Source organism: Diaporthe batatas (assembly GCF_019321695.1).
Source record: "Diaporthe batatas strain CRI 302-4 chromosome Unknown Contig00001, whole genome shotgun sequence".
NCBI lineage: Eukaryota > Fungi > Ascomycota > Sordariomycetes > Diaporthales > Diaporthaceae > Diaporthe > Diaporthe batatas.
This window is the reverse complement of record NW_025408548.1, coordinates 2,947,243-2,971,639: the sequence shown is the minus strand read 5'-3', so window position 1 is coordinate 2,971,639 and position 24,397 is coordinate 2,947,243. Positions and strand designations below refer to the sequence as shown.

The 24,397-nt window shown below is 52.1% G+C and overlaps 5 protein-coding genes across 5 annotated transcripts; 2 read left to right on the top strand and 3 right to left on the bottom strand.

The window, feature by feature from the left end:
- The first annotated feature begins 4,683 nt into the window (after window positions 1-4,683).
- On the top strand, window positions 4,684-6,123 carry KVR01_000747 (uncharacterized protein). The gene is made up of 3 exons (XM_044785579.1): window positions 4,684-5,353; window positions 5,423-5,670; window positions 5,780-6,123. The coding sequence occupies exons 1-3, from the start codon at window positions 4,963-4,965 to the stop codon at window positions 6,056-6,058; spliced, it is 918 nt and encodes a 305-aa protein (XP_044650696.1). The 5' UTR covers window positions 4,684-4,962; the 3' UTR covers window positions 6,059-6,123.
- A 1,610-nt stretch (window positions 6,124-7,733) lies between these two features.
- On the bottom strand, window positions 7,734-9,040 carry KVR01_000818 (uncharacterized protein). The gene is made up of 2 exons (XM_044784621.1): window positions 8,524-9,040; window positions 7,734-8,411 (listed from the first exon to the last, which is right to left on the bottom strand). Exons 1-2 carry the CDS (start codon window positions 8,620-8,622, stop codon window positions 7,944-7,946), a joined length of 567 nt encoding a protein of 188 aa, XP_044650767.1. The 5' UTR covers window positions 8,623-9,040; the 3' UTR covers window positions 7,734-7,943.
- Window positions 9,041-9,071: 31 nt separating this feature from the next.
- Window positions 9,072-13,729, bottom strand: KVR01_000603 (uncharacterized protein). Its single transcript, XM_044790045.1, has 2 exons — window positions 11,779-13,729; window positions 9,072-11,675 (listed from the first exon to the last, which is right to left on the bottom strand). The coding sequence occupies exons 1-2, from the start codon at window positions 12,187-12,189 to the stop codon at window positions 9,267-9,269; spliced, it is 2,820 nt and encodes a 939-aa protein (XP_044650552.1). The 5' UTR covers window positions 12,190-13,729; the 3' UTR covers window positions 9,072-9,266.
- A 5,272-nt stretch (window positions 13,730-19,001) lies between these two features.
- On the bottom strand, window positions 19,002-19,719 carry KVR01_000877 (uncharacterized protein). Its single transcript, XM_044790626.1, has 3 exons — window positions 19,588-19,719; window positions 19,409-19,525; window positions 19,002-19,229 (listed from the first exon to the last, which is right to left on the bottom strand). The coding sequence occupies exons 1-3, from the start codon at window positions 19,664-19,666 to the stop codon at window positions 19,195-19,197; spliced, it is 231 nt and encodes a 76-aa protein (XP_044650826.1). The 5' UTR covers window positions 19,667-19,719; the 3' UTR covers window positions 19,002-19,194.
- Window positions 19,720-22,846: 3,127 nt separating this feature from the next.
- Window positions 22,847-23,698, top strand: KVR01_000393 (uncharacterized protein; the record flags this gene model as incomplete). The annotated part of the gene is made up of 4 exons (XM_044784497.1): window positions 22,847-22,993; window positions 23,047-23,242; window positions 23,325-23,411; window positions 23,493-23,698. The coding sequence occupies 4 exons, from the start codon at window positions 22,847-22,849 to the stop codon at window positions 23,696-23,698; spliced, it is 636 nt and encodes a 211-aa protein (XP_044650342.1).
- Between the last annotated feature and the right edge of the window lie 699 nt (window positions 23,699-24,397).

Here is a 24,397-nt window from a genome sequence, read left to right as displayed (position 1 = left end):
ACGACTCAATACGGGTACTGTACTGTGTGTGTACTGGTGATGAGCGGTACACTAGACCATGGGGGCCTGGGGCCAGGCTGGGCCAGGCTGGACTGGGGGCACTGGCGGGAGTTCGGCGGGAGTTCGGAGCGGGACAAAGGGAACAAATGGGGCCCTTTTTCGGTGCAATGCAGGGACGGGAGGAACACAGTACAGTACAGCAGACACAGCCTGACAGCACAGACTGGCCGCAGACCTGGCTGGGCATTGCTCACGCTCATGAATGTGCATATGCTCCTACCTAGCTAGGTATCCAAGAGTATCTAACCGAACGCGAGGGGGCAGGGAAGACCAGTGGTTCAGACAAACAAAAAGAGACCTCCAGGGTTCACAGATCTGTGGTGGGACATCTTAAATCCGGCTGCTTGGCTCCTGGGCCTCGCCCCTTCCGTCGGTAGATATATTCTGCACGAGGCACGAGGCACGAGGCGCGAGGTGGGCAAGGCGGGCGGCGATCTACGTCAATCACTCTGGCCCGTGCCCGTAGATGCTGGCAGGGTACTCCGTACTGGCGGGGTACTGGCGGGGTACTGGCAGGGCACGTTACTGCAACACCAAGGGCAAAGTCGGCCCATGGTACCGAGGCTTGGTACCGAGGCTTCGTGCCATGGCTCCCAGTTGGTTGATGGCCACAGGGATCAACGATAAGATAAGACGGCCCGATCAAACCTTGCTAGCCGAACCAAGCCGCCTGGCCGCGAGTGCAGGAGTGGTGCAGACTGCCAGAGGGGCATTGCAGGTGGACGGTAGTAGTGTGATAATATACCTACTAATAACTCATAAATACCTACTTAAGTACCTAGACAGCAGGTAAGTACCTAGGTATGTGCCTGGGTAGGCACAATAAGCGAGCCTGCTTTGCTGTCCGTCTTATTCCCTTCGGATCAATCAGCTGAGCCTCCTTCTTCCTTGTTGATATTCCATCAAAATCCCCACAGCACACGGTCACTGCGGCTCTACATACCACGTTGCACTCCGCCCTTCATCGTCCGACGACGACATCGCCCGGGCATCATACCTAGGCACTGCGACAAGAAGCCCCATTCCAAATACCCGAGTCGTGACTGTTCGTTCCCCCTCTGCCCCTTTCAATAAAAGCACCCTAGTGTGGTCTTCGTGCTGCTAGAAACCATCACAAAACTCAATCCCGAGTCGGCTCCACATTTAGCTTCCTGCCGACCGCTCTTGTTTCGAATCTTTGCCCGTCAAAACTCGTCCGCCCCGTCTTGGCACGGCCCCCACCTCATAATCCGTCCACATAACCCAAAACCTCACGCACATCACTGCTGTTTACAGCCTACCTCCTCAACCTCCCCTCATGACAAACCACGCGGTAATCCCCTAATTCTGTGGGGCCGCGTTGCAGGTCAAGCATTTCACCAGGCGTTGAAACCAAAACCATGTGCACTGAGCTTAAAGCGACCTCGATGACATGGCAAACTACCTAGGTAGCTGGCAGGCCTGCGTGACAACAGCCGGCGCCCCCAGGCGCAATTCTCAGCCATATCATGCGCCGGCCTCGAATGATCGGGATATCGTGTCGTGCAACAGCTTCCTGCCTGCTCGTTGGTTTCATCTCGCTGTTCCTGCTCCGCGGGCGACGCGTGCTCCTATTGCTCTATCTACACGCTGATATACTACAGAAGTAGTTATCACCCAACAAAGACGCCCAGAGAACTTGGCATACAAGGGAGCCGTGTAAATATAGGCACGGCATTTCCCTGCCTTACCGTAAAGTCCGCTCAAAATCACCCAGAATAGCCCGTCTAGCGTCAAGCAGATCCACAGGCTCGGATGCTTACAAGCGGTCTTGCATGACCAAGGCTGGACAGATCCTGATGGCTCTGCCCGGTCGTTCGGGGCCTTTTCGCTGCGGCTTTTCTCCATCTGGTAGGAGTGTGAGACCTCAGGGCCTACTGTGTAGGGTGAACGCACTCCACATCTGCCGTTGGAGAAGACCAACGACTAGAATGCCATTCGTGAGTCATGATTCGTGAGTCGCGAGTCGTTATTCAGGTTATCTCTAATGCTTGGGGGTACTACTCATGGGAGCTGTCCGGGATTATGGGCGGCGACTCAGTTTGGTCCAGCTGAGTTTGAACTACGCCGTTATGTATGCTAATTTTTGCTATGCAATACAGAATTTGCAAATCGAAATTTGATGCATATGTCGCAATGACATGAATTCTGAGAAGACTGGTCGATATACAGGCATGAAACGCATAATAGCTTAACTAACTAGGCAGTAGCTGCCACAGTATTCAAAGAAAAGGAGAAAAAAGAAGAAGAAAAAGGAAAAGAAAAGAACAAGAAAACTCAGTGATCACAACTCATAAGGGCCAATATCTCAGCGGGAGCTCGTTGGTATGTGTATCTTTGGGGGTCTCACTGTGTCTCTTACGAGAGGCGCCGGTGGTCGCCCCAGACCTTTCTTTTAGGGACTCTCCGTGATGTTCTGACAGAATTAGAACGACTCCTAATACCTAACCGCCGAGGTCCTGAGGTTTTTCAACGTCTCCTTGGTGGCCTTTCTTGGTCTCTTAGTATCCAAAGTGGCGCCTATAAAAGTCAAGAGAACTTTTGAAAGCCGCAAATTGCACACAGAGGTCCAGGCCAGTCGGTCGGAAGACGTCAACCGGAGTCTGGACCCACTACCACTGACAGGGCAAGGATCATAGAAAAAGGTACCTAGGAAGGCTTGCCTCCCTCTGGGTTGTGACAGGTCTCATATCTCTGGGCAAACTTTGAGGGTTCAGAGCATTTTCTCTTGCACGCCGTCATGGTACATTCAATGTTGCGTATGTTTCTGGCTCTCGAGGATCTGCCAAAATCACTTGAACGAAATGGCCTCCCGAGGTCCCCACTAATGTCCGGCACATATGCAAACAACTCCGGCCCCTCCAAACAGAAAATGGCAATCACGGAATCATGTATTCAATAATCGACTACCTACATATACAGTAACAGCAAGCTGCCACCAGCGTAGAGTGGATCGTTTAAGTCTATCCCCATCAGCATTGCTGACAGGTTGTCTCATGCGCGAGCTCGATGATTTCCCATCTTGAAGCCCAAATCAGGTGCCCATGTGACTGAAGAGACATTGACTAGTCGGCCTGTATTTTCAAGGTAGTACCTGGTTATGTTGACTGCACCAAACACCTCAAATTCCCTATGGTAACTGCGCAATCGTCTTTTGGTTGTACACCTGGGCACTGTTCTGTTTGCCAAGCTGCGGTGGAGCAAAGCAGCTACTATCACCGTCTCTTATGTGCCGAGGTAGTAAACGTATATTGCCCCGGCTGATGTCACAGTGCCGAGTACGGTCCCGACCTGGGCACCTTTCTACAAATTCTCAGGTTCTGTGTTCACTTACATGCTGTCCAATCGAGGGTGGCCGTGAATGTACCGAGTGGGTGCAAGATGAGAAGGTTCCAAAAAGGGGCAACTGGCGTTGACATACGATGGCTGCAACCTTTTTTAGCATACCCTATACCAGATATAAATAAGATACGCAAGCTGAAAATGTAGCATACAGGATGATTTACAAGGTTTCGGTGACACTGCGGTCTGCCTTTTGTTCCCCTGCCCGCCTCCTCGCCTCATGGAACAGGGGTCTCCTGAAAGACCGGGAGGGGCAAGCCCCAATTAAAGGTGCAAAAGCTTTCTTACCTCAAGCTCCGCCAAAGATAGGCCAATGTAAGTTTGAAATTCAGCACACAGCCATATATACATGGGGGACACGTCCAGCACGTACTTGGGATGACAGTGTACAAAAAAATAACTAGTAAGCATCACAGGAAATCCAACAATGATTCAAACAGCGACTTCAGGGGCGTGTTCGGCAACTCGTTGTGAGAGCTCGCTTGCAACGTCACATTTTATGCGTGTCAGACGACCCGCCGCGGCCCCAGGGGCGATCCCCCCCGGCCTGGGCGGGAGCATCTCCCTCCAAGCCCGGCTCCGAACCCGATCAAGCCACCATTCCGAGTGAGATGCCGTCTGTGCTGACAAGGACGCCAAGCGATTTTTCAAACCATGCTCCAGCTGCCATTCTACTGGGTATGTCTCACCGGGCTGGTCGCCGGTGTCTTGCAAGTTGGAGCAGACCGACCCGGGTCGACATTGAGTACCTCATATATCTGCCGAAAGGGCCGTGTTGAACGAGAGCCGATATATCCGGGTCAAGTGCGGGCGGGAGATCGGGGCGCTAGCTTGGGGCACTTCATATCGGACCCCTTTGACCCTGCAGAGTCGTACCTGGAAAATTCATCTGGACCGCCGGCTCCAGCCTTGGGCCCAGAATGCAGGTCCGCGGCGGGACGCCCCATGCATTCAAAATCCTTCACTGCAACCACGCGGGGACCCGGGCGCGTGCTCATTGGTGGGCGGCGTTGCAGGCTCCAAGGCGGGCATATAGACTATCGATCGAGGCAAATGAGGGCAGGCTGATGAGCATACGACATTCCCCGACCCACAGAAAGCAGTCAGATTGGCATCTGTGTCACCAATGTGAACCGCAGGAACACCTTGCGGAAGCGAGAAGCCGTGGTCGCTTTCTGATCCCAGAGAGGAACTCGACCTGCGCGTACGGAGCGAAAGGACATGCACGCGTCTGGCCATCTCCCCCTCGGCTTGGCACCATCGCAGTCCTTTATCCGGAAGGTGGTCATATCATGAATACGAGATGGCAAGGTCGCGCCGGTGAGGGCAGAGTACGGAGTACCTAGGTACGGAGTAGTGATGCCCAGGTATTTAAACACGCCCGGGCTACCCGCGATGCGAAGCAACATCAACACCCACCGCCAGCAGCAGTCTGGGTTATATGAGCCTTACGTGACCGTCTAATAACTCACCAGTCCGTCGTCTGTCTTATCCCCTGGGAGTTCCCCTGCTGCCGTCACAACCTCGGAAGTTCGCATCAAGATGCTGTCCCGATACATCGCGGTCGTGGCCCCCTTCCTCGCCGGCACATGCCTGGCGCAGGAGTGTGCGTATAGAGGCTGGGGCACCGGCGTGGATATCGGCTTCTACGGTGACCCATTGTCGGCCACGCAGGCAGCCTGCAATTCCCTTTGCAACGCCAACAGCGCGTGCTTGAGTTTCTCCTACAACACCGCCGGACCCAACTGCATCCTGTACGACTATGCCGTGGAGGGAAACGCCGTCTATGACCCGGCATCCCCCAATAATTTCTTCAACAGGGGGAATGTGTGCCCAGCAATCCCGACCCCGGCCCCGACATCCACACAACCCATCCCCACCGCGGCGCCGACGTGTACCGGATATCCCGGGTGGGACACCGGTGCCAACATTGGTAAGTTGGCTATAATATTGCAAAAGTCGTGATCGACACCTAGGTGCAGGTGTGCTGATCCTGCCCCAGGATTCTACCCGGATGCCTACTCAGCCTCGTACGGCGGCTGCCTCGCCCTGTGCGACGCCAACGAGGCCTGCCTGAGCTTCGGCATTCTTTCCACCCCTGCGTGCGCTCTCTACAACTACACGGTTGAGGGTAACGACGTCTACGACCCGAACTCGGCCAACACCTTCTACAACAAGGGCGGCGTCTGCCCCGCCACGCCCACCTCCACGGCTCCCCCCGTCCCCACCCAGACGGGACTCTTCCCAAACGTGAGTAATGTCTTCCCCTCCATGGCCGGCATTTGCCGTCTGATGTTTTGATTGACTCCTCCGCAAAGAAGCGCGTCTAACGGAAGAAAACCACGCCGGGGAACAAAAGTGCCCGGCTGGCATAGTACCGTACAACATCAACACGGGTGCCACGCCTTACAGCCCTTGCAACTCGGCCTACCCGTATTCCTCCTGCCAGTCTGATGTCGACGGGACTGCGTACTGCAACTTGTGCCTCACCTGCACCACACAGACGTGTGCCACTGACGCTGACTGCGGGGAGGGATACGCATGCATTGAGAACTCGGCGTGTGCTGTCGCCGGGGTGGCGACTGGTGCCCCTGTGTGTCTTTACATGCTGGCTGGCGGTCCCGGCTGCTATGCTTGAGCATGCCCTGTTCAAGGGGATAAAAAATAGGTGTAGTCTCTAATTATGAAAGTATTCAAACTCTGCATGAACTCAACTTAGGTACGACCTCCGAGTCCTTCCAGTGCCTGATTTTCCAAAGCTTGCCAGTCGTGCCGTCTGTATCATTGCATTCAATGTTCCGCACGTAGGCATCTACCGACACATTCAAGCGAGTCGTAACTGCGAGGTTGTACGATTATCTCCTGAAGTCCTCCTGGCTTGGGACGTGTTGTTTTCTCTCCGGTGATTTGCTCTATCTCTCTGCATGCTGTACGTGACCACAAGACGAGACAAAAGTGCGGTCAACCTGAGCCTCAGCCTTGTGCACCTAGAGCTGAGGGCCGGTTTGAAGAGGATTCGGTCTGCCGTGATGAGATGAAGCCCATGGTCTGAGAACGAGGTGGTGAACAAGTGCTTGGCCATAGAACACTCTCGAGCCCGCTTGGTCACTCTTCTTCAGCATTCCATCATACATCAAGAAATGAGACCTTCCAATTTGACCAGAGGGTGACTGTAGCTACAGAACAAAACTCCGGCCAGTCGGGAAACGCTGGCTCCTCTGCGGTGCCGACTTGAAGCTGGACTGGCCGGGTCTCACCAAACTTGAACTGGAGGTCTCCAACATTAGGAACCACACACGTGATGAATGAGAAGACGTTGCGGCAATAGGCCGATCATTCTGTCAAATCATCATCGCTGTCGCCCAAGATGCTGAAAGGCGACATGATTGCTCTATGCCTGACTTTCATGGTCGACTCAAACATGAGGAGCCAGCTTGATAATGGCCTAAAGGGGTTCCAAGGTTCCCTCGGACGCTATAAGTCAATGGAACAGTATCATCTGTCTCTCGAACTTATCTGGATGCTGCTGTTGGCAGATCGAGTGGCTGGCTCGGTTGAATCGAAAAGCATGCGCTCTTCAGGAACACCTCCTGGCCCGTTGAGACCTGATCATTTGGTCATGATACGACTTAGACATCCACAACTCCGTCAACTTTTTGAAAGATATTACAAACCTTCAGAGACTCTCTGGAGAGACCGCAGACAAAAGAATAGCCCCGTGCTAGAGGGAGAAGGTTCTACATCACTATGCGAGGCGCCAGCCGATTTGGCTTTCCTTTTGATAATTTGGTTTCGATCTCTACTAGTAGGGGAGAGTCCGTTTGGCGAAACAAATGGCAGCCAAAGTGTGATACAGGACTCTGCAAAAGAGATGTTATATATGGCCTCTTATGATACTCTGAAGTAGATGACTACCTAAGCACGTTGCGGACCTCTCCCCCCCCAAAATAGAGTTGGGATTCCCTCAGAAGTTTGAGCTTTGGGACGCATACCCATGCGTGATACTCTTCTCAAAGCGAAGAGTTAGTAAAACCTCTGGGCAACAAGAAGAGTACATCCACAATAGACCCATTCTCCTTCATCGATTTTGGGTTCATCAAGTAAGGCGCCCGGGTAGGTGTGGAAAGCTGAAGGTGCTAATCTCGCGCTGTCACAACGTTCCCTGCCAGTGATGCAGAGGACCATATTACAGATATTCCGGATCTCTTCCGTTCACGGTGAAGGGCTACTTCGAGAACGTATTCTGGTTTCAATTTGACATGTCAGTGGCAATGGTGCATGTCAACGTCACAAAGTCGACAAGCAATTGACACTGGAATGTACCACCATTATTTTCACTCGAACGGGCTTTCCCTTACTTTCCATGGTTACTTGATAGATCCCGAGGTCCTCGGATCACTTCATGAAACTGTCTCCGTAGATCCCAGATCACAGGACAGCAGCCCAACGACTCCCCTTCTTCATTAAGGGCCAACATCCAAGTCCCGACTGCTCCTAACGCATCAAACCGGCCCGGCAGCACATCACTCCCAATTCTCCTTGATAGTCTCAACAATAACGCCATGGTCCTCATGCTGCTTCAGCCCGCTAACAACAACAACAGCAACCACCCCCTCCACCCCTTGCACGCGGATCGGCACCGCCCCGCCGTGGATGGCGTACCCAGCCGCCACGTCCGCGCTCATGCCGAACTTGGCCCGGAACGCCGCCTCGTCCCCGCCGTACTTGCAGTGCATGAGCCACGTGCTGCACCCCCAGCGCAGCACCGTGTTGCGCTTCCGCCGCACCCACGTCTCGTTGTCCGGCACGACGCCCGGGCCCGTCACCGCCTGGAACAGCACCTGCCCGCTGTTGGCGAGCGCGATCGAGATCACCGCCGCCGCGGGCAGGGGCAGCAGCCGCCGCCGGAGCAGGTTGCCGAGGACCCAGGCGTCCTCGTGCGTGAAGGAGGCGAGCGTGAAGGAGTCGCCGTCTTGCTTGAGCGCCTCGACCTGTGCGGTTGGGGGATTCTCCTCTTTTAGCTGTGATTCCGGTTCGTAGGCAACGTGGGTGTGCTGTGTGTGGGCTGAGGGTTTTAATAAAAGCGTGGGTGAGACATCATACATCGTTTGGTGGAGCAGCAACAGCGGCGGCTGGTGCTGGCGGCTGCCGTGCCTTCTCCTCGGCGTCGGCGCGACGCCTCCAGACTTTTGTGGCTGACATCGTAAAAGACTTATTTTGAGGAAGGTGAGCGGTAATAATAATAATGACGTTGGTCGCCGAGTCTCCTCGCCTGTGAGACGAGAGCTTGTCTTGTTTATGGAGGCCCTATAAATATTCTCAACGCGCTCCGGTCGTTGTATTACCTAAGTCTCCTTGGCGCTCCTGGTGACGGCATTTTGTTGCTCGGATAGGCGCCAGATAATCGTATCCCCAGATGCAACGCTAGATGATGCCCACAAAAAGTGGCCAGGAATTCATCGGTAATAATGGAGCCCATAGCCGACGTTGGTCTCGACTTACACTGTGTGGCTGACAGGAACATTCCAAGTTGGGAAACAGGGCCAGATGGGCGAGGATCTCGCTTCTAGACCTGGAGCATAATAGTCGACGCATGACACCCGCACAGCGGGCAGAAGGGGGCACCTGGGAATAAGGCCCCCCTAACGAAATGTAGTATAATATATGCATTGAAATAGATAAACCATCGCTTGCTAGGTGGTCATAGTCAGTCTATCCTTTGGATACTTTCCCCAGTCACCAAGATGATCTAATCCACCCATACTCCCATGCATTCGATCCACGCGTCCATGACAAACATGTCCCCGACTTCCTGGTTTAGAAAGCCCGTTGTTACCTACATAGTCTCAGTGGGTCATCTCTCCCGGTATCTCTACCGTCCTCGTGCCCTGGAAGCCCAGCTGCTTGGACTCGGCTCCATCGTCATCGGGGACGGGCGTTTCAGGGGTAACCATCAGTTGCGGTGTGTTCACAGGCCCGCTAGACTGGGCCACCTCCGTGCCACCAGCCTCGGCAGCGTCTTTCCCAGCGCTCATCATCTCTGGTGTCAGCGTCGCAACGCTCTTCGACATCTTGTCGTTGTCATCTTCCTCGGTCTGTGGTGGTGATGATACATCTTCCGTATGTTCCGCGCTGGCCTCGTGGATCGAGTCGCGTTTATCGTCACCTTGGGTCTCGGATGGAATGGTGACATTGGCGTCGTCTTCGGCATGGCTTTCTCCTATCTGGCTCAGCCGACGGCCTGCATTGACACCATCCATCTCGACCCCAACCATTTGTGCCAAACTCCGGTAGTTGAACAATGGTTCTGTACTGCTCGTGTCGTCGTGCTCGTTCTCGCCGGACCGTCCCGCGCCGCCTTCGTCACTCGCGTCGCTTCTGCCAGCAAGAGACACACCGCTGGCATGGGGGTCCTCCTGGAGAAAGGGTTGGTTCTGGTAGCTTCCGGACTGGGAATCAGGCAGGGAAGACCCAGAGGATGCGTTGCTCATCTGGCGAAGGTGAGAAGGGCCGGCATGCTGGTGCGGTGAAGGGACGGGACGTGGTGCAGAGGTAGGTGGCGGAGCCGGAGTGGACGTTGGTGCCTTTTCGGGATGCAGAGCGTCCACGTTGGCCCTTCCGATTTCAGACTCGGAAGATGTCTGCGCCGGACCACGGTCAACACCCTTTCCCTTGGCGGTCGCCTCCGAAGCGGGTGTGGAGTTGACTGCGCCACTGGAGTTTCCCGTCGACGCCATTGCGTTGGCTGTTGTAGCCTCCATCCTCAGATTCGACGCAGCGCTGTTGCCTCTTCGCCGGCCAATAGCTCCGAGGCCCGGCAAGCTGAGCGTGCTCCCGTTGGTAGAGCTCTGGCCGCTGCCCGAGTACGGATGCCCCTTAGCAGCTGCCTTGGCAGCCTTGCGCTCTTCCTTCTCTCTCCGCTTTGCGTCTTTCTTCTCCTCCTTTTCAGCCTTGCGCTTTCGTTCTTCTTCGGCCGCCAGCGACAGTCGAATGGCCTCAGCAAGCATCATGTTCTCGAGGTTCTCCATGTGGCTTTGGCGCCGGTCGTTCGTAGGCCCAGCCAGCAGGCCACGACCAGAACTGTTCCTAGGACCAGGTTCAGGGCCGGAGGAAGCTCCTGCCGAGGCTCCGGCGGCCGCCGCTGCGGCTCCGGCGTTGCCGTCGGCCGTGTTGTTGGATTCGCTATTGGTGTTCCTCCTGCTGAACCGGCTCATCCTACCGAACGACCTTGTCCCGGAGTCCCCCATGAGGAAGGCAGCGGTGTGCAACGCTGTCGCGGCGGCAGCGCGGCGAGCCTGGTGGTTCCGCTGCGCTGCAAGCTTAGTGGCCCAGTCCGGTCGCACGCGGTCAGTTGTAATGACATTGGGCGCGTTGGCGGACAGGGACTGTGTTCGTCTTCTTCCTCCGCCCGTACCAGACGGAGGGGGTGACATGGGGGTTGGCGACAGAGCTGCCGAGTTGAGGGAGCTACTAGAACTCATCGCAGTGCTCATGGTGCCGACGCCTCCCGGCGGTATGGCGTAGGTGAGGCCCCGGCGGAATGGCGGAGGGTCGTATGTGACACCAAACTCAGTCTGCTGGCAGTAAGGACATTGCGCAGGCTCCGAGATCAGGAGGCCACTCTGCTCTTCCGGGTTTGGGGCTGGCTCCGCCTGCTCCCCATCGCCATGACCTTCGGGAAAGTGCGGGTCGGGGCGCTTGATCTGCACAAAACACTCGCTGCAGATGGCCTGGTCGCAGCATCGAGTGTGGTTGAGGTATGGGGGGTAGTAGAGGAAGCAGATGGGGCATTCGCTGCCCTCTTTGTACAGGAACACTTCGAGCGGCTGCCCGTTTACAAATGGGTCGTTGGGCAGGTTTATCTCTCGTGGAGCTAGCTCTGCACTCGAGCCGTTACGCGAGCCCAGGCTCAGAGCTGCAGCGAGTGCCTTGGTGCGAGGCTTGAAGGGAGAGGCGGATGACTTGTTGCCCGGACCAGTGGGCGACGGCAGCGCAGAGCCCACGTTGGAAGCGCTCCTGTCGGATGCCACGGACTGTGTTCTGGGACCCATGGGAACAGTGAGATTGTTCAGGTTCTGAGTAGAAGCGGACGGAGATGCGGAGGAGGACAGGGGCCTCGGCACCAGCTCGTCGGGTGGTGTTTGGTCGGCGGGGGGGATAGGAAGGCCTCGGGCAGCGGCAATGATTTGATGCTCTGCCCACTGCTCGTCGAAATCGTTCAGGCCCCTCCAGAAAGGCGCGACTTTCCTCTCAATCTGCAGCAAGTAGTCAGAGTCGTCAGCAACCTGCCGAACTGGCATGGCGTGAATGGTGTCTTGCGGGCGGTAAGTAAAAGAGAAGGGGAGAGGTGTGTCGCACCTGTAGCTGGCGGACGACGGGTTTGCTGTAGTCCTCGGGGCCGACGTAAACGCCCATGGTGACGAGATATCCGCCGTCGACATGTTCCTCCCTGATGCTCCTCTCGCGTTCCTTGACACGCTGGACCCTCTCGCGCTCGAGCCGGCGTGCCTCGCGCTCCTGCTTGGTCTCGCGGCGTTCGTAGGAGGGGTCGGGGCGGGAGGCTGAGGAGGAGGAGGACTGGCCGATGCCCAGCAAGGTGCCGAGGTCGTTGCGGCTTGCCCTATTCCTCGAGCGGTGACTTGAGGCTGGGCGGTCATTTGATGTGGCGGAGGGGTCGAAGGCGGGAGCAAGGGAGGTTCGGTGATGGCGATGGCTGGAGGAAGGGCCGGCGTCGCCTGAACGCGACTCTTTGGCGTTGGTGTTACCCATTCTCACACCGAGGGTGGCGGAGTGCTCGGGTTCGATCAGGAACGGTGGGCCCCTCGCTCGTGATGACGAGCTGGGGGGTTGTTGCTCCGAGGGCAGGCGATGCGACGGGCGACCCGATGGAGGCGGTGGTAATGTGGACAGACGGTAAGCTGGTGAGCAACCGCGGGTGCTCTTGGCTCTCTTGGGAGCGAGGGGATCCACACGGCAGCTGTCCAAAGACGGCGACGGCGACGGGTGATGTGATGATAAGGTTAGCAGCTGCTGTGTATGTGGGCGTGCTGGTGGAGTATGTTTTTGGGAGGACAAAGTTCAAAGTTCGGATGCTTCTTGGTCGTGACGTCGGCGTCTGCGGCAGTGTGCGCAGCCAGCCCAAGGTGTGATTGCCAGAGGGCAGCTTTTGAGGGGGAGGAGACGGTGGTGGGGAGCAAGGGTGGAGCCCGGTTGGAGTCGAGTCCACTGTAGTGTACGGAGTACTTGGGCCAACAACCGTTGTCGTCGTCGTCGGGCACACGGCAAGAGGGGAAAGACTGCCAGAGAGAAAAGACTGTCAGTCATGCGACATGCAGACGAATTCGAGATTGTGCATCAGTGATTCCCAGGGGGATACAGCCCAAGCAGCTACTGTCATGCTACCCAGCCAAGAGCACTGGATTATGCGGCCAGGGACCAGGGCCAGGCTTCAGGTGTCAGAGAGAGGCCTCTTGTCAGAAGCTGTTGTTGTTAGCGCCGGTGGGCTGGCGCTGTCAGCTGCCAGCGCTCCGCATCAACCCATTTCGACCTCCAGCACCACCACCATGCTGTCAAGGCCCATCTGGCCACGACCCAGGTGACAGGTGACTCCTTCCTTATCGTACCTGCTCTAAGAGGGACGATGTGGCAGGGCGTTCGTTATCTGCTCCCAAGCTCTACCACAGTTCACCTCGACCCTTGCGTCTTCCCCGCCCGTCAGTGCATCCACAGTCCCGCTACCGATGGGACCATCGACTTTACCCCGCCAGCATGGACAAAGAACGCCGAGTCAACGTTTTGTAGATCCACTGGTAGCTTGTGTGGTCATAGGCGATTGGCGATGTGGTCAGACTGTTGAGCCCAAGGGAAGTCGACATTGACCCTCGGTGACCGACTTGCAAACCCCCGTCACACCAACAAACTCTCGCCACCCCGGGTCGGGTCTTGAAGCCCAAGCAACACGTTCCAGAGGCTTGTTATCTCTTGCGACCGACCACCTTGACGACTCCCCCAAAATCTCACACGCGTGACCGTCGCCCGGCAACCCTCACTGTCGACAGCCGACCTGCGTCTCTGGAACACCACCAATGAATGGCAGCTGGCGCCGCACTGACAGCCATCTTCAACCATCTCCTTTCGGAATGCCGATCTTGTTGCACAACGGGCCAGCAATGTATGTCACGCGCGAGTCCTATTTGCACCGCAGACGTGGTGCGCCGACAGAAGCAGAACCGCCGTCACGGCGTAGCACTCAAAGGGGGGCTCAAGCTCAGACCACCGAGGGCAGTTTTTCCGGGATATCTTCAATTAGGATCTATCGTGCTGTAGCGTAAACCGGCCACTGACTCTTGCACGCCGGGGAAAACCGGTCTCAACTGTGAATGGAGACGACAGTTGAGGTGGGTATCAAAACAAACATGCCGCATCCGCCCATCCAAGTAAAAGAAACGAAAGGCAAAATAGAGGGTCGGGTGGACAACCCAAGAAGTTGACCAAGAACGCCAAATCAACAAGCTTTCTCGCCCGCATGCTCTGCTCTTGGTCCCATGCCTGTATCTGGCCTCTCAGCCATGACGGATGGCTGCCCTCTCATGTTTGCTGAGGTTGTCAAATGTTAGTCTTCCGCTCTCTTTCAGGGACAAGATCGTAGTTACCTGATAATCCACCAGGCGTGGATCAGACCAGGAATCCAACCCAGGATGGTCAGACAAATGTTGATGAGGAGATCAGCGCCACAGCCGCGCTTGAGGAAGACCGCCAGCTGCCAGGCTTGTTAGCTACTCAGGCCACATGAGTGAGGTAATGCAATGCGAAGGACGAGGCTTACAGGAGGGATGAAGATGGCGATGAAGTAGTCGATCATATCAGTCGTGGAAGACGCCGGCCGACCCATGTTGACTGCTGTGGATGGATATGTTCTGGTTCTTGTGGGAGGGTTGGTTGCAGAGGTTCTAGGTAGAATCAATTGGTGTCAAGTTCTGTGAGCAGGTGTTGTTCGAGGGGTGAAGGCTCAAAGGTAGGTGTGTAGGACGACTTATAGTGGTGCGATGTCCTCAAAAGCAGCCTCGGTGGGGTTTATATGCTCCTTGGCACAAGGCCATGCACGGCTGTGCAAGCCGTGGCCGTGGCCGTGGCCTGCGTGCTACTCAGGCGAAGGCGAGGCCCTCGAGAAAATAGCACGATGACGTCGTCACCGTGGCTTTGAGGGAGGCGCATCCATGCTTTTTGACGTCAAATGCCCCCCCGAGCCTCTCGAGCACAGCGTGCCCACCCGGCCAGCCCAGGATGCCGTCGGGGAATTTAACAGGGACACAGCCCTACCCAGACCCGCCCAGACTTAAAATCAGGGCAAGGTTCCCAGGTTCGACGGCTCTGACGGCTCTGAAAAGGCCTGGGCTGCACGGCTAAGCGGCAGAGGCAAGGCTGGGGGAAAACGACTTTGGGCGACGCCACCCGGGGGCCCTAACCCTCAAACTGCCGCTGGACCCGACTCTGATAATTGCCCATCCTTGCGGCCAAGCCCGTTCAGGAAATCCAGCAAGAAGGTAGTCTAGATGCTTACTTACATTTAGCATCGCGGGAGAAGTTTACTGATACAGTATTAGATACGTGCTTATGTTAGGAGCATCATCGAACATGAGATCACATCCTGAACAATGGATTGGGCAATCGGCCAAGCGCATTAGTGCACATGTGGTTGACTGCATGTGCGAGTCTCTAGACACCTTGAGCCGAAGGGTGAATTGGTGGGCAAGGAGTATGAAGCGCAACTCGAACTGGTAAGCTACATACCTAAACTTTTGCATCCAATATTGTCTATTTTCAGGCATGCAGAATCAATATCGATGCGCTATTTGCCATTTACAAGGATGAGGGCAAATCATAGGGGTATGTGGATTCTTGTGGGGTGTAGTGGTGTATATTCTATAGGTTATTACTACCTAACTACATCTGTAGAAGTGCTTTAAAATAAGCCTAAAATAGGTGCATATTAAAATCTATATATACTCCTTTCTTTAACTTAACTATCTATAGTTAACTATCTATTTTACTAATTTTTTTATCCTTTAGTTTTACTACTTTCTTTTATTTATATTAAAGTAAATATATTTAAAAAGTTTATTTCTTAACTTAAAGTACTTATTATACTTATTATAAGTATAGAAAGAGTGGAAAGTAGTGTTTTAAAGGTTTATATAAGTGTTTATTAACTTTAATTAGGAGTTTTTTTAAAGGTTTATTTAATAATTAATTTAAATATAAATTATTTAAAAAATAGTTATTTAAGAAATAATTATTTAAAAAGTAGTTATTTAAAAATAGTTATTTAAAAGTAATTATTTAAAGGTTTACTTAACTTATTTAACTTATAAAACTTATTTTTATATAATTAATAATAGTAATAAAGCTTACTTTTTCTTACTTTAATAATAGTAAGTTTTATTTAATATTTAATATTAAGTTCTATTAATTAAATATTTAAAAATTTTATAAAGCTATTAAGTTTTATTAATATTTTAAAAGAGAGAGAGAGACTAATTTAATTAAAAGATCTTTATTAAGTTATTTATATTAATATTTTAATAGGTGACTTAGTTATATTAATAATTTAATAAGTGACTAGCTTCTTAGCTAGGTTCTTCTAGTGTGCTAACGTTTTAATGAGCGATTCACCCTACAGCTTAACGTAAAGTATAAGAATGTACCATTCTAGTATAAAAAATCGATTTTTTGTGGATTCTTGTGGGGTATAGTGGTGTATATTCTGTAGGTTGTTACTACCTAACTATATCTGCAGAAGTGCTCTGAAATAGGCCTAAAATGGGTGTGTGTGTGTATTTTTAACGTCGTACGTCTCGCTAGGTCTTCATTTACCGATTTTCCTCACGTATCCCTCCTAACATGAGCGGTCCCTTTCGGAAGATCTGACGGGAGGATTGGGTACCTCCGTTTCGCTTGACAAAGGAAAATTTTTCTATATACATATTTCGGCTGGCCATAGGAAAAACCACAAGGGGGAAAAACCTATATCCAGAGGTAGTTTCGAAGCCGAATACTTACCGTAGTTTTTAACATGGTCGGCTGTTCCATGGGTCTATTTCGCGGCCCCCGTAGGAATCGAACCTACTACCTTGAAAAGGTACACCCAGCGTTAGACCACTACGCCACGGGGCCGGCCTAAAATGGGTGCCTGCCGGGATCCACAGGCACGCTCGCTCATTGTAAGTGAAGATATAAAGTAGTATAATACACCACATGGCCTTTACGCCTTCATTTAGACTCGAAAACACCTTGCATATCATGCTCGCAGCGCACTTCTAGGACTCATAACGTCGATCAAGTGCTAGCAATTTTCCATGAGCGTGTGCCGTGGAGTATCCAACATGAAGGCATCCCTTACGGCCCAGGTACCGTTACTAACTTCGGGCTGCCTCATGACGAATTTCTGTGAAAGAGTTACCTCAATCTCCTGATGCGCCCATTCCGCACGTTGAAGAACAGGTCTCGAATTCTCATGTGAAACGGTCAAACGGCTCAGGGTAGTATGCCGAACTAGATGAAATCTCAAGTGTGATTCTCCCCGGTTGACTCACCGCCAAGCATCGCCTAGCTTCTTATTAACATGCTCCAAGTCGGTTTACTAAAGGCCTCGGAATCCGTCTTGACGACAGCATCGACTGTCCAGCCTGGTCTATCCACTTTTCTCTATTATACATATCTCACCACGCGAGAGCTGCCACGGCGAAGATAAGATTCCATACGAGGGAGATCATCCGGAAGTCATTTCAACATGACCTCAACAACCCCCAGTGTGCTAGTCACCGGCTCTTCGGGCCACTTGGGTCATGCCCTCATGCTAACCCTCCAGGCCTACGGGTACACCCCACTCGGCATCGACATTAAGCCTTCAATCAGACCAGACACACTTCAAGGCTCCATCACGGACCGCCCCTTCATCCGCGAGCTACTCGCCTCCCGACCGACCATACGGCACATAATCCACACGGCAACCCTTCACAAACCACACATTGGCAGCCACACAAAACAAGACTTCATATCGACAAACATAACAGGGACCCTCGTGCTCCTCGAGGAAGCAGCCGCCCTCCACCCACAACAGGTCCAGTCCCTCGTCTTCGTAAGCACAACGTCGGCCTTCGGCGCCGCCCTGAGCCCGGCGCCGGGCGAGCCCGCGGCCTGGATCGACGAGGACGTAGCACCGGTGCCAAAGAACATCTACGGCGCGACAAAAGTCGCCGCCGAGGACATCTGCCGCCTCGTGCACGCTGACACGGGTCTCCCGGTGGTCGTGCTCCGCACCAGCCGCTTCTTCCCGGAGGAGGATGACGACGATGCCCGCAGGGCCGCCATGGAGGGCGATAACCTCAAGGTGTGCGAGCTGGCGTACCGCCGGGTCGACGTGGCTGATGCCGTCGGCGCGTGCGTGTGTGCGGTGCAGAGAGCCGCGGAGGGGAGTGTGTCGTGGGGGAGGTATATCATCAGCGCGCCCACGCCTTTTGCGCGGGACGAGGAGGCGATGAGGCTGCTGAATGGTGGCGGCGGGGGGGCCGCCGTGGCGAAGGTGATGGAGGAATGCGTCCCTGGGAGCGGGGAGGTCCTTGCACAAAGGGGATGGAAGCATCTCGGCAGGATTGATCGGGTATATGACTCTTCGCGGGCTGTGAGGGATTTGGGATGGAAGCCTGAGTTTACGTTCGAGGCGTCCATTGGCAAACTCTCTCGGGGTGAAGATTGGCGAAGTCAGCTTACGCACACGGTTGGGAAGAGGGGATATCATGATGTTCCCACCGGTGTCTACACAAGTATAGTTCAGTAGTCATTGCGGACTGTTCGTGAGTTAGATTGATTCAAGATGACTCGAAACCATAATTACTTGCATCAGTCCAACTCGGGAGCTCCAGATGTCCCTGCATAAATTTCAAAGCATAGACATAAGGAAGCGTGGGAAACACGTACGTTTTCTAACATGTTACTGGTCAACTTTCAAAGTGTCTCTTTCGTTGCTATAGTCAATCTTCAGTGTCGAGCACCGGTGTTGACTGTGAGTGAAGATAGCTAGCTCAGTCTTCAATCCAAAACTTGAACGCACCCCTTCAGCCTCTCGGCCTGCTCGCGTAGGCAATGACGTCGGACTCTCTCTCTCTCCTATAGGGCGTGCGTGCAAATTCGTCTCTGATTTTGATGAAGTAATTCTTTTCTTGATACTTTGTCTGTTTTACCCGCTTGAATAAGTTGGCTCATAGCAACGCTAACTATGGTACGTTTGCTGAGGTCTCCTTTATGACGAAAAAGTTGCTTTCTGAATGCACTTCGCATCATACATTGTTTTGTTCCAGTTAATAACGACTAAGAATGAATCTATTTACCCAAGCATCTCTTTGGATTTTCCTTAGATCCATTGAGTTTAGAATTCAGGCTCGCCCGTGTGAAGTTACAGGTAGGTATCAGGTTGTGATCGATTACCCCTGATTAAATGGAAATACTACCAATTTTGGTCTGGTCCGTAAGGACCTTTGGGCTGGTATCTTTTCGAGTTTTGAGCAATCGTAGATTCAGACGAGTTTTACAGTTGCACTTCAACGTCTTCACATTCGAGTGCTTCTCTGGCTAGAGTCGAATGAGAGTGGCCAAACTCTTTATTTCTTATCCAGTACCTATCCATCTCATTCTTGCTATTCCTTCATCTTGAACCCACAGCTTCCACAATCAAAGATTTCGAGTAATATTCCAAACCGTATAAGACCGCGAATACTCTTAGCAGGCGTTATAACAATCGGGGAACCTGTCCACTATAGCGTCCAGAGTCAGTTGTCTAGAAATCGAAGAAGTGGTTTCACGGGAATACGGTAAAGATCGGGCCACAATGTAGCCATAGACTTTCTTAGCCCGAGAGGCTTTTTCTGTATAGGCTGAAGATGGGAAATGGCCATGTTTGAAGGGACAAGAATTGTATTACAAAGCTGCTTACTGCATGTGGTGTTGCAGCACTGCTCACGGCCACCGCAGTCATTGATGCAACAGGCAACAACTCCGTCGCAGTCACATGCGCGGCGAAACAGGTAATTTCCTGATGTGTCACGAGCCACTATAGCACAATGATTTAGAATGAATTTCTCGAAATTGAAAGAGGGAACGGCGACTGCTTACCGGTGCTGTGCTCGCTGGGCCTGGCAGAAGCGAAACCCATCATTGTGACGGCAACGGAGACGATGGTGAAGAACTGCATTTTTATGGAGTTGAATTTGTAGATAGTCTTGAAATGGATAGTGATAGAGGTGTGTGAAGCTGATGATGCGATGTTGAACTGATATTGCGTGGCCATTGTGCTCCCTTTTATATTGATTTCTGTCCCTTGACAGATACATGGTCAATGGTTGGACTTGACGATCTTTGACTTATTCAATGCTGCTCAGTTCCGATGCTCACGAGCTGTAACTCTTCGAAGGAGCGAGGCTTGATGGCCTCGGCATTTGTACGTAAGCTGATAGCTGACCACCCGTCAGCAAAACCAAGATGATCGAGATGACCGAGACATGCAGTGACCTATCAACGCGCCAAATTCATTTCTCAAGGCTTTCGAACCAGATTTTGACTTTAGGCAGCGCTGTGCTTCGCCCAGGAGAAGGTAGATCGGCGAGGGATTTGACTACGAAAGGCATTCATGGCTTACAAGATCGACACTTGAAGTCCTCTTGAGGCCAGAACAATACCAAGAAAGACCTGTGGTGATTTTCAGCTATTCGGACTCAGTACATCGGACTTTTCTCTAGGATACAATCCATGGCACTCAATAATGCGCCATGCTTCCACCATGACGACTTGGGCTATGCGAGGCAGATACCAAACTGCCCCTTAAGCAGCGGCCAAGTCCAAACATGCTCTATAAAGACCCACCGATTACCTTGGCTCTGTATGGGAAACCAGCTATTAGTTTTGTGCGTGATAGACGGTGCTAGCAAGTGAGAACTGTTCACGGGTGATCGGCAACGAGAGCAATCCTTTGCTAATCTTAGGGACCAAGCCTGGTTTCACAGGCAAGGGTTGTTCTAGGCGTCGGCCGACGAGGTTGCGGCAATTCGTGGGCTGTGTGTGGTTGACGTACGAGAAGAACAGGACACTGCTCAAGTGGATGGATCAAAATGTCTTACGGCCGGAATGCATGATATTGATGACTGAGCTCATCGCCTCGCACATGTACGCATCCCCGTGTCTCCGCTCGGATCTTCCGTCGTACGTTTTGTCTATAGTGGTATGGCTGTACTGCCTACCAATCACCGTGACACTACATGACTGGAAAGCTGCATGAGGCTCTCGGCAAATAGTCTAAGATGACGCCGATAATCACATCTCTTTCCGAGATTCCTCTTGAAAACTTTAGTAAGCGCATAATACGTCTACTGAGCAACGATCGACACTGCCATATCACACCCTAAGATCAGAATCAGTACAGCGCAGGATTCGATTTATCATGGGTGAGTCAGGACTTGAGCAGACGCTTGAACTTGTGTCTTCGACGAGTCTGACCAGCAAGCAGCTCGCGTGTATTTTATACAGTGAGGTGCCTTTTTAGATTCGAAGAGAGGGAGTTTTCACTATCATAGTTCGCTCAAATAATGGGAGAATGATCTTCTGGGTTTATCTGTTGAGATGCGTGCAGGATGAAACGGTATTTGAGAAGGCCAATACTAGGCAGAGGAGAGACAAACAGCGAGAGACCCCCCTTTCAGTCCACAGCTCTGAAACAACCCTTTTTATTTTGATGTCAACTGGTCTTTTCTTGAACTCCTTCTGCAGCCTGAAAAGCAATCAACCGTTGTCTCAGCTCAAAGAGACCCAGACTCACTCATCCAAAGGAGGTCTGAATCATTCAAATGTGATGTTGAATACATATTCCGAGACGGTATTGGGATCGTAGTGCAATTGGAACAGCCGTAGAACCAAAACCAATGTAAGCAGTGCCAGTGTCTTGATCTCAATGAGCCTGGAAGTGGCTGGCTTTGGCGATTATCATGATCATTTCATTCGCCCCTTGTTTCTAGATGGCCGACCCAACGCCTCAAAATGTCCCCGTAAGCCCTTTCAGTGAATGTAAGGCTACCGGTAATAGTCACAGTGGGATATCATCGGTATTCACTTCTGCGTCACTGTATGAAGGCGCCACATACATTTTAGATGTATGGGGATTTAAAACGAAACCACCTCACTTCTGCGCAATACCACTGGGATCAGCGAGTTTCAATTTTGACGACCAAAACTCTGGATTGTGGGCCTCACTAAGTGGTTTTGTTTCTAATCCCCATACATATAAAATGTATGCGGCGCCTTCATACACTGGTAAATGCTGAAGACCCAGCGTTTACAAAAATACAGTGCCAATAACAGTGCAGAGAGAATACAGTACGTGAACCCTCCCTAGCCAAGATTTAGGAGGGATGTAACTAAGCATCGCTGAGACTTGCTCGAGATTTTCAGAGCGTATGCTACCGGATATTGATCACATGCACCAACCGGAAGTCACTCTACGATTCAAGTTTAAAGAACGGGTTTCTCAATCAATAGAGTCCCCAAATGTGACTGAGAGTACATTTTACCTCAAAATAATGGAGAAGAATGGTTTTGGGTGAGAAAACGAGTATTTGTGACAGGTGAGTGAGCCTGGAGATCACGAACACCCAAGATGCAGGGCTGCATACAAGTTACAGTTAGATTGTAACACTCCAAGGTTGCAGGCCACATCAGTCTTGAACCTTGCCTGGGCGGCCTTTCCACCACATAAGGTAACACAAATGATCATCAAACCCAGTTCCATACGCTACCGTGGATTCTATAATTTCACTACACACACGTTTTGCGTCTTTCATATTTCTCTGCAGTGGTACATGGGTTGGCCTTGTTCCAAATGCAGCTCACAATTCGCTCGTGATTACGCCACCTAATAGCGTGGTGATGCAATGTAGCTAAGCTTTCCAACCCAAACAAGCCCCTCAGCTACCATTCCACAAAGAGCACGGTCATCGATATATCTAAACGCGTTGCAATCTCTGGAACCGAAGGCGTCATGTCACCCTGGAGTTAAGACTACGACTAATGGCTGAATAAGAATTATCCCGCTCGGCTCAGCATTAGCCTGCATGGCGCAAGACAAACATGGAAAGAGGCCATTTTAAGCTCGGAGTTGAAGCAAGGTCCTCTATGAATATGTGTCTTTTGTGAGGTACCGTAGATATGGTAAAATATCCAATGGGATTCGTCCCTAATCCGTTCCGCGGTGTGCATGTCATCGCAGCTTGTGTCACTTGGTCTGTATGGCCGGCCACTTGAGATACTTTCCCAGACCGACTGACACCTGCCCACGCCGATTATATTCTACTTTTTCAATTCACCACCTTTAAGAGCAAACGTGGATATGTCTGGAATTTCAGCATCTGAATTGGCTCACGATGGGCCCCTGAAGACATCAGTGACGAGATCAGATCCAGAGAGCCAACTCAGTGCCCCATTCGTCATTTATGAACCTCTCCCCATCATAAGGAACAAGTCGCTTGGAGCGGGCGTATGTACACTTTGATTCGACGGGAAGAAGGACCACGCTTACACTTTTTGCAGTCGATATTACCGATCGGTGCGTTCGCCACGACTCTGACGACTCTATCGCTTTCTCTTATGGAATGGCGAGGCGTCACGACTACCAACGTGTACATTGCAAACTTCTTCTTCATCGCCGCGTTTGGCCTAGTGGTAACTGCCCAATGGGAGCTGGCGATCGGTAATGGTCTCACATACTCCGTCTACAGCGCATTCGGTACGTTTTCCCTCAGCTGTGTGTTCTGAGTTCAGGCGCGGATTCTCAATGTGTCTAGGACTATTCTACGCGGGATATGCAGCGTTGCTGACGCCAGCCTTTGGGGTCGCGGATGCATACGGCGACGATATCCAGCAGTATAATAATGCTCTTGGGTTCTTCATGATATGTAAGCCTTCCCAAGGGCTGATTAACCAGTAGGTCCTGGCCATAGGATTGCTTGCTGATGAGATGCTATACTCGATTCTAGTATGGACCGTCTTTGTTTTTGCTCTTTTGATCGCGGTAATTCCTACGAACCTCACCTTTATCGTGATCTTCGTCTTTCTTGTGCTTGGCTTCCTATTCGTGGCCAGCAGCTATTTTGCCGCCGCGGACGGGCATCCTGCCGCCTCAGTCAGCCTCAAGAAGGCCGGTGGGGTGTTCTGTTTCCTGGCTGGATTAGGTGGCTGGTGAGTTCTTGTCTTCTCATTCAAAAATACGACAAAATGAGATGGAGACATCCAGGCTCACTTCATCACAGGTACTTGACGTTTCATCATCTTACGGCGGAGTCATTGTTGGATATTCCACTCGGTGACACGTCCCGCTACTTCGGCAAGAAGAATAAATAGTCGGGCAGCCAGATGGATCTATTTCTCCGACCTTGGGAAGGTTCGATAGTTGATTGAAAAAAGAATGTGAGAAAGTAGAGTACATTTTCACTGAAGACCTCGGGAGGTGAAGATTTTAGAGAGCGTGGCACTACCAAGATATATACGTAACTGATCACACGTTCTCATCGGCCATGGTATCTCAACTGGTGGGATCTTGTGTACCCTGGTAGCTTAAAATGTCCTGTAATTAACTATTGAAGAGATTCCGCGAAGAAAAATGCCACTCCGAGTCTTGTTACCAGTGGACAGTTTCAAAATCTGCTTGAAATGCTTGGTTCAAGCACAGTTGGCTGGTGCAATCGAGAGGAATGCCTAGGTGGAATGACTTCAGAGCGCTGGGGCGAAAGTTCTACAGCGTCCATCATTGATGTTTGAGGTGTCCCAAATGAAAGACATCCCAATACCGGTAGTGCCCAAGTCCGCAAGAACAACCGCAAGAACAGCCGCAAAATCTCCGCCTCCTCAATGTGTGGAGCCTTTCAGCGATCACACTTCGCAT

Bases quoted from the DNA above. Each gene is read 5' to 3' on its own strand.
- KVR01_000747 (XM_044785579.1), top strand. From the start codon at position 4,963: ATGCTGTCCCGATACATCGCGGTCGTGGCCCCCTTCCTCGCCGGCACA. The intron at 5,354-5,422 runs GTAAGTTGGCTA...ATCCTGCCCCAG, and splicing joins GGACACCGGTGCCAACATTG to GATTCTACCCGGATGCCTAC. The intron at 5,671-5,779 runs GTGAGTAATGTC...GGGGAACAAAAG, and splicing joins AGACGGGACTCTTCCCAAAC to TGCCCGGCTGGCATAGTACC.
- KVR01_000818 (XM_044784621.1), bottom strand. From the start codon at position 8,622: ATGTCAGCCACAAAAGTCTGGAGGCGTCGCGCCGACGCCGAGGAGAAG. The intron at 8,412-8,523 runs GTATGATGTCTC...CCAACCGCACAG, and splicing joins TTGCTGCTCCACCAAACGAT to GTCGAGGCGCTCAAGCAAGA.
- KVR01_000603 (XM_044790045.1), bottom strand. From the start codon at position 12,189: ATGGGTAACACCAACGCCAAAGAGTCGCGTTCAGGCGACGCCGGCCCT. The intron at 11,676-11,778 runs GTGCGACACACC...TACTTGCTGCAG, and splicing joins CCGTCGTCCGCCAGCTACAG to ATTGAGAGGAAAGTCGCGCC.
- KVR01_000877 (XM_044790626.1), bottom strand. From the start codon at position 19,666: ATGCAGTTCTTCACCATCGTCTCCGTTGCCGTCACAATGATGGGTTTC. The intron at 19,526-19,587 runs GTAAGCAGTCGC...ATTGTGCTATAG, and splicing joins GCCCAGCGAGCACAGCACCG to TGGCTCGTGACACATCAGGA. The intron at 19,230-19,408 runs GTAAGCAGCTTT...TGGACGCTATAG, and splicing joins GTGCTGCAACACCACATGCA to TGGACAGGTTCCCCGATTGT.